The sequence below is a fragment of the Anas acuta genome, chromosome 4, assembly GCF_963932015.1.
Source record: "Anas acuta chromosome 4, bAnaAcu1.1, whole genome shotgun sequence".
Lineage (NCBI taxonomy): Eukaryota > Metazoa > Chordata > Aves > Anseriformes > Anatidae > Anas > Anas acuta.
In genome coordinates, this window is record NC_088982.1 from 26,599,701 (window position 1) to 26,610,391 (window position 10,691).

At 38.5% G+C, this 10,691-nt stretch overlaps 1 protein-coding gene across 3 annotated transcripts in view; it reads left to right on the plus strand.

The window, feature by feature from the left end:
* The window catches only part of GABRB1 (gamma-aminobutyric acid type A receptor subunit beta1), a 128,038-nt gene extending 117,677 nt beyond the window's left edge, over positions 1–10,361 (plus strand). Inside the window, exons 8-9 of one of the 3 annotated variants that reach the window (XR_011095920.1) lie at positions 638–2,745; positions 2,856–7,327. Coding sequence is in view for 1 of the 3 variants with exons in the window: in XM_068680265.1 (XP_068536366.1) it covers positions 638–888; positions 7,337–7,684 (599 nt within the window). In the remaining 2 variants the exon portion in view is untranslated. The other 2 variants (XR_011095919.1, XM_068680265.1) reach the window with 2 other exon arrangements.
* Positions 10,362–10,691: the final 330 nt, after the last annotated feature.

Below are 10,691 nucleotides of genomic sequence, written 5' to 3' on the forward strand. Positions count from 1 at the left end.
CTTATTTCCCATACCATGTTCTTTCCTACAACTTACCATAAGAACCAAGACCTTCTGCCACTGATTGTGCTTTAAGGCAGATACCCTCTTCAAATTATGTCATTTTTTCTCACCACTATTTTGACTCACCACTCTGTAAATTCAACTCATCGTGCCTGTGCACAGTGTTATCTAGATACATTAATGGCCTGTGATTAGATTAAAAACAATTTCATCCAGCTAAAAGCAACAAAAACAAAAAAGACAGAGATAGCTAACACAGCGAGGTAGAAATGTTTTATTCAGAGCACCCTTTTAACAGGAAAAGGTCTTTGGCACAAGAATATCACCTTCTCTTCACCAAAGACCATTATTTTATCACAAATTTTTCCTTTCTATTTTACATTTTCAGTCAAAAGTTCCCCAGGAACTTTTTCTGGTTCCAAATTATCCTGGTTCCCCAGGACAATGCAAGCTACTCTATGGGTCAAGCAGGGCTACTGCTGTAAATGAAGTGTTCCAGAAGTATTTAGGACCTGATCACATAACTAAGCCATCAGCATCAGAAATGCGTAGTAGGAGAACAATGCTGTTATCTTATCTTCAATGCTCTTATCTTCTTCATTGTCTGTTTATTCAACGTCCACCTCTCTTGCAGGGATCACAACTGTGCTGACCATGACCACCATCAGCACCCACCTCAGGGAGACTTTGCCAAAGATTCCCTATGTCAAGGCAATAGATATTTACCTGATGGGATGCTTTGTGTTTGTGTTTCTGGCCTTACTGGAGTATGCCTTTGTAAATTATATATTCTTTGGGAAAGGACCCCAACGTCAAAAAAAGACAGCAGAAAGGACAGGACATGCTACAGGCGAGAAGAGCAGACTGGAAACAACTAGAGTCCAGGTAAAATGTTCAAACTAACTTTTCAAACATTATTTCTGCTGTAACAATGTTGATGAATATGATGATCGAGAGAAATACAGTTTGAACGCATATGCAAAAATCATTTAAGATTGTCTATAGAAAAAATATGTTTTAAGGAGATTACAGAAGGTTTTTTCAGTCTTCAACTCAAAACAGAGTAGGAAACTACAGAATATGCAAATGGCTATTGAGAAGAAGCATTTATTTGTAGCACAGAACAAATTAAAGGGGTACAAGGAAGTTAAACATTTACCATTTCAACTGTAAAGTTGGACTTTTCTATACAAGTTGGTACAGAATAAATATTTAATATAAAGTTTCCTTTTATACACAGAAACCACACCAAAAATAGAAAGCAAAGACAGATTCTGTTGCTACAGTGAGTTTTGAATGAAACCCACCCCACTGAATTTTCAGAAATTCTTAGTGGAAAATACATCCTAATGAGCCCAAAGAATTTTTGCTGTTTTTTTTTATTTTCATACAATATATTCCATCCAAGTATCTGGATGGATCTTATTCAGGCTACCTCTTAAAATTCTGTTCTGTTGTGGCCTGAAGTGGTAACTTTTGGACAAAAATGTATTTGAGCTCTCTGTTCAGCTTGAAGAAAAAGACTAACATATAAAACCCTTAACAGGTAAGCCATTAACTTGATGGATGGTTGCAATTTCACATACATGCCAGGAAGTGCATTTCCAAAACCGTGGTGTTTTATTAGTGCTAGAGTTCTGTGTCCAACTAAATGTCTTGTGTTCCAGCAGCCACACCACTGCTGTGCATCATGCTCTCAGTCCCAGTCAACTCATGAGCCCATTAAAAGTCTTTACCTGCATTTGCCTCCTGTCCCAATATATAGGAGATGCTTTATTACAGTGAATGCACAATTTCAGCTCGGACTTGCAGCAATCTCTGAGGTCCCACAAAGTATTGTCCTCCACAAAGCAGAGGAGATATGGATTGTTGTCCCCATTTTGGATTGCTGTGTGTAGATACTGTCTGATTCTGCGGAAAATAAGGAAGGAAAAAAAAAATCCACATACCAGGACCAGTTACTTCCACAGCTTTTGGGCTAATCCAGCATAAGTGAAAAAGCACAACAGGGGTGCATGATGAAGACAGAAGCTTTGGCTATATGGGCCCCAGTGCACTCACCAGGGTCAGGATAAAAGAGCCGGAGTGCAGGTAAGCTCTTTTTCCTACATATTTGGCTAGTTTGATTCAATATCAAAAAGATCTAGCTCATATAAAAGAGCTTTGTCTAAATGTTATGTTGGTGAAGATTACCCAAAGAAAGCAGAATGGGATGGAATAGATTTATGAACACTTGAGCTTTTTAGAGCACAACACCAGCATTTTTCAGACAGCAAATGTAAAGAACACCTATTTTATATGAGGATTTGTAAGTGTTCACACTTTAGATTGAAATTACATTTTGATACTGAGAACTTTTAAAGTGAGTAGAATGCTTTCTGTCTGTACAGTGCAGGTTTGTGATTTTAGATATATGTATACACATATATATAGACATGCATATACATATAGAGACAGCTGAACAGAGATATCAATGAAGTTAGTTATCTCACTAGAGACACATCAGTGTGTGACCTTGTGAGCATTCATTTTACTCAGCATGGAAATGATGATGTCCAACAGCAGTATATTTCTGTCTTTAGCAGGCAGAAAGCATGTGATCAGAACAGAGCAATGCAGTAAGCTTGTGTGATCTCTAGCAAAAGACAGCTCCCAGCCCTTCTTTTGAGACATTTCATTGATATTACAATGGTCTATACTGAAGCAGGGAAAAGCTTTTTGGAACTCAAAAGAAGTGCAGCTGTAAATATGTGCAGCTACAGGAGATTTATTCCCTTTACAGGGAATCACGTAAGCATACAGGGACCTATAACTAAGAATGTATGTAACAGTGCTTCCTCTTTTTGTGCCAGGTGAAGATATTTCTTATTTCCATCTGACTTACAGCCCTCCCAACTAAAAGAGTTTGAATTCCTTCACCAGATAACAAGACTTTAGATATGTGGGCAACACTCAGCAAAGTGACTGTGATATTAAAACAGAGAAGACCAGACGGAAACTGATGCCATCCTACTGCTTCATGTATAGCTGTTCTTTGCTCTACAGACTGAAGAAAGTGAAAATAAGGCCTGTTCAGTTCCACAATTTATGCCTTTCTAGTCTATAAATACACAAAAACAAAACAATGTAACAAACAAGATTTCTATTTCTCTGAATAAAATTAAAAAAAAAAAAAAATGTTTATATGTCCTCGTCTATTTGTCAAAACAAGATGTCACTGAGGAAATCACCATAGTTATGTATTAATAGAACAAACAATCCATTAAGAAAATATTCAGGTGGTCCACATGTGCAGAGCTTCTGTTTCCCTAGACAAATCTAATGTGAATAATCATTACACAGGTGTCTCTCAAGCATGAAAACAGACAGGATGCAATCATAATGTAAGTGGGGAAGAGGATGAACCATCTAGAAGCTCATAAATTACATCACAAGGCAGGTGACAAGAGGTCTCTTGCCCTCTAATTCTGCACAACATCATACCTTCCTTCCAAATCTTCTGTGAACCTAAAAACATCCATGATGGAGAGACAAAGACCAACCAGAGGATCCAAGGAAGGCATAATTTTCCAGCACTGTGGTAGTGGAAGGATAAAAAAGGAGGGAGCACACCACCATAAAACTAGCTCAGCCTTCATGTAAATCCACACCTGAATAAGTTTATCCCTCTTGAGTATAACCTGTTTCTTTGAAGAGATTGTGATACTTTTACTGCAGGTAAAAGAATATCTGTTAATCAAGAAATCCCGTTTTCATCCCAGAAATGGCCAGTTTACATAATAAAATTTAGGGCAGGATTTATCTCTTTCCTGGTCAGTAACTTTATCCTTGGGTCTCCAGCACAGTCTTTCTCCACCATTTTTTTGCCAACAAATGCCACCATTGTGTTTCTAAACACATACTCAGCATACTCAGCCACGCAGACCCAACTATGTCTGCGCTAAATCATCAAAGATTGAGCATCACAGATACTTCATTTTCAAAAGCCAAAAATTACATGATTTTTGATGCCATTATGTTTTACAGGGAGAGAACTTGAGACTCCTTAATGCAGCACAGTCTTGAGGAAACAAGCAATGCCTTGCAAAATTTAAGTGTAAGATAAAAGATATGATCTATCTAAACTGAAAATATTCCAGGATAGCAGTATAAGAAAGAACGTTTCCATTAAGGAACATAAAGGCAGTATTTGAAAGAATAAATGGGTTATATCCAAGCAAGGAAAAACTACTCAGGGTTTGTTATGGCTCATCTTTCCTACCTGAGAAGAAGGCTGAAGTGCTCCATTCCAAAGCCAGCAACCAGCCAGTGGGACAGAAAACTAAGGAGTAGACAGAGCCTGGGTTCAGCCCACCCATGATCTTCTTCAGGTGCACAAGCATTAATAACATTTTGGAGTGAACTTCAATAAATTCTGAAAGGGTTTTTTAAGACACAGAAACTATTAGTCAAATTATTATTTGACTACTAGCCCAACTTCTTGTTGCATAAGCAGAGAATTTGATCCAAGTACATTAGAAGGACTTTTATACTTCTCTGAGCTAATTTATTAGAGGTCACTGTAAGACCCTTTGCTCTTCAAAGCCTGCAATTCAAAGACTGAATTGTTTCATGATGTATATAAATCATCTCTCCTAAAATGATCTAAATAAAACTCATTTTAAAAAATAATAGAATAATTCATAATACTTAACTTAGGAACTCATACGCTGCTTGGCTTGTAATAAACTGCCAGGACATATTAATTTGAAAAACATCCCTATGAATCAATTTAGATTGTAAGCGGTTATGTAGTTGTCTTCACAAAAGAGAAGCTATAATAACTGCTTAATGATGCTTGCACTACTGTTATTACTATTACAACAGTAAAGTAAATTAGTTTAAATATTAGATTATACAATCAAAGACAGCTCAAGGAGTTATTCAGTAAAACTGAAAAGAAAAAGTTGACCCATCAAAACTTCTGTGTTTTGTGTTTGTTTGTTTGTGTTTTTTTAATCTCATTTTACTTGGAGAGAAATCAAAGAATCACAGAATGGTTTGGGTTGGATGGGACCTTAAAGCCCACCCAGTTCCAACCCCCCAGCATGGGCAGGGACACCTCCCACCAGATCAGGTTGCCCAAAGTCCCATCCAGCCTGGCCTGGAACATTTTCAGGAATTGGACATCCACAGCTTCTCTGGGCAACCTGTTCCAGTACCTCACTACCCTTATAGTAAATTTCTTCCTTATATCTAACCTAAATCTACCCTCTTTTAGTTCATAACCACTACCCCTTGTCCTGTGAACTACACTCCCTGACAAAGAGTCCCTCTCCAGCTTTCTGGTAGGCCTTTCAATGTACTGATAGGCCACTATAAGGCCCTTATAAGGACACTATATGGCCACTAATAATCTGAGACCTTTACTTTTTCCACAGAAAACTTCAGAATTTTCAGGCAATGATTAGTCCCATAGCTACAGCAGTCCTCTGGAGAGTAAGAAACACTAGCTTAGGTCTTCCTTCTGCACATATTAGAAGACCTGACCTAAAAAGTAGAACCTCGGTAGCCCATATCTCAAGTAAACATGGCAAACACCATGCCTATCTGTGACCATCTGGCCTCTCTAACTCAGAATATTTAAGCTTTTCCCACTAAAACAGAGGTGGGAACTGCGACATTCCCACCAAATGATCATTTCAGTATGTAAAGAATCAGTTGCTAAACCTCACTAAGTGAATTCTATGTCTGTGGTGACTCCATTACTCCTTTTAGAAGGCTTTTTTCCCCTCTGCTCTCCTGAGAGGCTCCTGTACAAACAGTCCCGTCACGTCTTTGTTTTCAGTTAGCAAATACTTAGGCTGGCACAGTGTAAATGTGCCAGTCGTCATCACACATCCTTTTCTCTCAGCCGCAGTGGGAACAAACATCTTGCATGCTGCCAGGTGGAATGGAGGCTTTCACTGGCTTCCAGCTTTCCTCCACTGCAGGCCCTGGAGACTGGATTTTCACTGTGTGCTCTACTTGGGTATTTTCCTTGAATGTATTTCAAACCTGATGTAGATTATTGTACCAATTCCTCACTCTGCTATATCTTTCTAAAGAGGTAAAGCCCAGAGTGTGAATAATGTATGGTATAGCACTGGTGCTTCACTAGACAACATATTGTCAACTGGTGATTTTTTTTTAATCTTTTGTATGAAGGCTTACACAGACAGCCTTGGTATCAACTGTGGTATATTTGGGGCAGGCATAAGGCCATAAGGTAATTTTAATAGTAAGCCTCAAGTCAAAGTCTTAAAAGTTTCATGTAAGAGGTCTGTTTCCTGGTGTGTATCTCCCTCATTTAAGATACAGTGGAAGTTTAAATATTTGGGAATTTGAAATCTTTATGGGAAAATCAGAATTCATCTTAGAAATACCAGAAACATCTTCTGAAAGAGAGTTTACTACAAACTGCTGGGAACCTAAAGATAAGTGAAAAATTAAACTCTCTGAAGTAATGCAGCCATTCATATGTGATCACACTCATGCATGAAAAAGGGCAATGATATTAAAATGTTTTTGTGTGTGTGTACATATATATGTATATACCAGTTGCAGTTTCTAGTTCTTTACTCGAGTATTTTAAAACAGTGCCCTAACAGCACAAATAAACATATTTGAAATAACTACTTCTGGTAACAATATTTAAAAAATGCAACTGCACTTAAGGTTTCCCTTAGTAAAATGGAATCATTTATCTGCAGATTAAAAAGTTAATGGCATGCTGTGGGGAGCAGGGATTTCCTTCCCTACAAGAGATTAATTCTCCAAAATTAATTCTCACCACAAGCTTTTTACAATAACTGATAAAGTGCATGTGTACCTACATGTTCTTCATAGGATGAATCTGTCATCACAAAACTTTTTAAAACTAACCCACAGCTATACAAAACTGTACAAAACTGTATAAAGATGGCAGAGACAGGAATGTTTTATTGTCACCTCAAGTACAAGAAAGCTTAAGGTGCCAGGTCACCAGATATTAAACCTCAGTGTTTCATAAAGATCATGATTTAAGTGAAAGATAAAAGTAGAAGTGTTCCTTTATGGATAATGCAATAACTGAGTTGAAAGGTCTCACACCAAGAAGCTGGGTCAGGATGGAAGATACTTAGACATTTAATAGCTGATTTCATACTAGTCAGGAAAGCATATTCAGCATCTTTTCACTTCCGTCGACAAGATGCAACAATCCTTGCAATCCCAGAAGCACCTCAACTGTAGAGCCAAAAGGTACCTGCCAATCTGGGAGACAGCTTGGGCTGGCTGAGGAACTTACCTAATTCACGTTCCTTCCTTGACACAGGTTGATCCCCATGGAAATGTGCTGCTTAACCCACTCGACATAAGAAATGACTTCAGCAGCTCAGGCATGTTCACAAGTCTCCGTGACACCCAAGCCACCACGTATACATACGACAGCACCAGCCTGCAGTACAGAAGAGCCACTTCCAGCAGAGACCTCTACAGCAGGAGTGCTCTGGACAGGCACAGGCTTCATAAAAAAGGACGCTTACGAAGAAGGGCATCCCAGATCAAAGTCAAGATCCCTGACTTGACTGATGTTAACTCCATAGACAAGTGGTCCAGGATGGTCTTTCCCATCACGTTTATTCTTTTCAATGTTGTTTACTGGCTGTATTATGTACACTAATTTATGCAATAATGTTATAATACACTAACACATCTGGACTTGTTTGTTTTCCTTCTCAATTTTGTTAACTATTAAGGACTGAAGTAGCCATGTTACATTTTCAAGGTGAAATACCCAGCCATTGATTACTTCTAGGTTTAAACTTTTAAAGCAAACAAACAAACAACAACAACAAAATACAAACAGACATCATATTCAGATCAGAATAGTACAAAACTGCTCTCAAAGAGCGAGGTTGGACACATGGCTCCTGAGGTGTTGCTTCTGCCACTGTCAGAGCTCAGATTAGGCTAATAGCCACTGCATATTGCCAGACATAACCCCAGCCAAGGAGCTGCAGGCAAGATGTCAGCAAGGTGCACGCAGCTAAGGAGCAGTCGGTTGGTCATCTCCTATCTGTATCAAGTCCCTTCCCCTTCTTTATTGTCAGCTTTTTCCTAATAGTGTTTATATTAATTTACCTAACATAGCATTTTATTGAAACATAACTACTATAAGTTAAATTTTATTTTGTGTTGAAAGCATTTCATACTTTTAGGAAACTCAAGATATACAAGTCAATATGGCCTATGTAAGTACCAAGACTATCAATCATCTACAGAAAGAAACACTGATCAGGACAGTAGGCAGCAATATGCACATGTAGACATTAGTAAGGAATACAAATGTGCAGTCTGGAAAGCTTCTTAATCAGTTCCTCATTGACTGGTGTAAGGTCTACTGATGACCTTATCACTAGTTGACATTACAACTTTGCACTCGGAATGTAATAATAAAAGAAACATTATTGAATGTTAACATTTGTCACATCTCACCAGAACTGAACCTCTTTACAGATCAGGACACACTGCCTCTTCCCTTTGTTTGTGCAGCAAGCCTCTACAGAAAGAGTCTAGAATGATAAATCACTAACCCAGAAAGGCAATAGCTTTAATGTATTCATTACAAAATATGTGAGGCTGCAAAACAGGCATTTGGCATTGCTTATCCAGGTTGATCCTTTAGTCTATCAGTTTTGTTGTGAGCTCCAAAGTCCCAGTCTCATCCCAGTCTCATCAGGTCCAATTTGAGATGATTCAGGATAATATTAATACAGTCAAATGAGGGTACAACTCTTATGATTGTGTCCACTCTAAAATAATTCCAAATATTCCCTAAGTACTGCCCCACATCATCAGACTCAAACTGGGGCAGTGTAATTACTTTTTTAGTAAAATTTTTAAAATGCTTAGACCAAGAATACTTTAATGACAACTAATAATAATATATTGGTATCTTGAAATAAATAATACATAAAACATATGGAAGTCTTGCATGCTAAGCAAGCTGAATGCTTCATAACTGCAAGAAATAGCCCCAGGAGAGCAACGGTAGTAAGACCATATTTGCTGTCCATTCAAAACACACACCCCATTACATGGTTTTGAATTTAACAAACTGGCATTAGAGTATACAAGCAGAGAGACTAAGTCAATGAGCCAGTGAACTTGCAGGCCTCTAAACCCCTCAGGATGCAATCTCTCTTCAGATGCATTTTTGGAGAGGTTTTGTTTGCTTCTTTTCTGATGTTTGTTTGTGGTGTTTTTTTTGTTGTTGTTTGTTTGTTTGTTGTTTTTTGTGGTTTTTTTTGGGTGTGTGTTGTTTTTTTTTAATAGATTGGTACTCATTACACATCACGTTGCCATACTTTGGCTCAGCGCTATCTCAGTATTTAGGAGAATAATGGCTGTGATACCTTAGAGATCACTACATACTTCTCTTTTACAACAGTAGTTTCTCTATGTGCTACAGAACACCAGAAAAGGCTCCTTTGAAGTTCTAAAGTACCTTCAGTGTGAGGTTGAACCCGGGCTCCTCTCAGCATTAGACCAATATCCACCAATAACTATAACTTTGCATACACATACCCACCTGCTGCTGTCAGCTGTAAAGGTACCCAACCTCAAAGGCAGTCTGCAACCCACTCCTAAAAAACAGCACCTGATTGTTACAGCACCCTATTGTTACACTCAAGACCATCTAAATCAAAAGAGAAAATAGCAAAAAAAAAAAAAAAAAAAAAAAGAAAGAAAAAAAAGCTTTCAGATGTTCCCCCACTCCTGTTAACTTCTCTCCAGCCCAACAATACAAGGTCAATAGATTGGGCATCCCTAAGGACAGAGGAGGAAGAAAGACCACAAAGACAGAAGTAATAACTAAAGTATAACAGACTCAAAGACAGTTTTGTGGTTATACCCGGAAATAAACTCAAAGGCAGCAATACATTCTGCAAATTTGTAATGTAAGATGTGAAAGACAGCTGTCAGTGACCCATGTTTTTGTATTAACTGATTTCCCAGAGATATTCCAAGGCAGAGCATAGGTCAGTAATTTAATCCTGCTATTCCAGTGGTGTGGAGACAGAGACATTACAATTTCTCCTGTGGATATTTAGGAAGAGCTAACATCCAATGCAATACTGAAACAAGAACTTAAGTAATAAAAAGGGATGCTTTGCCTTCTGTTTTAAGATTGAAGGTCTGCTTTAATGGTCTTCAACATATTTTCTTTTAGACTCATAGCATCTGGATACACATAGTTTCTACCTTATGTATCATCCAGTTAGTTCATACAAGTGCTAGCATGTGGGCTAAAAGCAGTTACATGTACAGTGTCAAGAAAAAAAAAAAAAAAAGAATATGGAGCTGAGGAAAGTTCCCTAACTAGGAGCTGTGTAAATGCAATACTCCTTCAAAGTGGCATGTTCCAGAATAGCAGGGGCCCAACCTAATGCTTCAGGAGTCCCTTGGTGCATGGCACTGACAGGAATCCCAGCCCCAATGCAGGTTTTGTACAGCATGCACCAAGCCCTGGCTGTGCTGGGGGCTGGAAGCCACCATCCTGAGTGAGGACACAGCTGCCGGCCCTCAGCAGTAAGATTTGCAGCAGGGGCTAATAGCCACATCACACACATGGGCAAGCAATATCCTACCCCAGAGCCAGCATCTCCTGTCTCCCACTGAGCTCC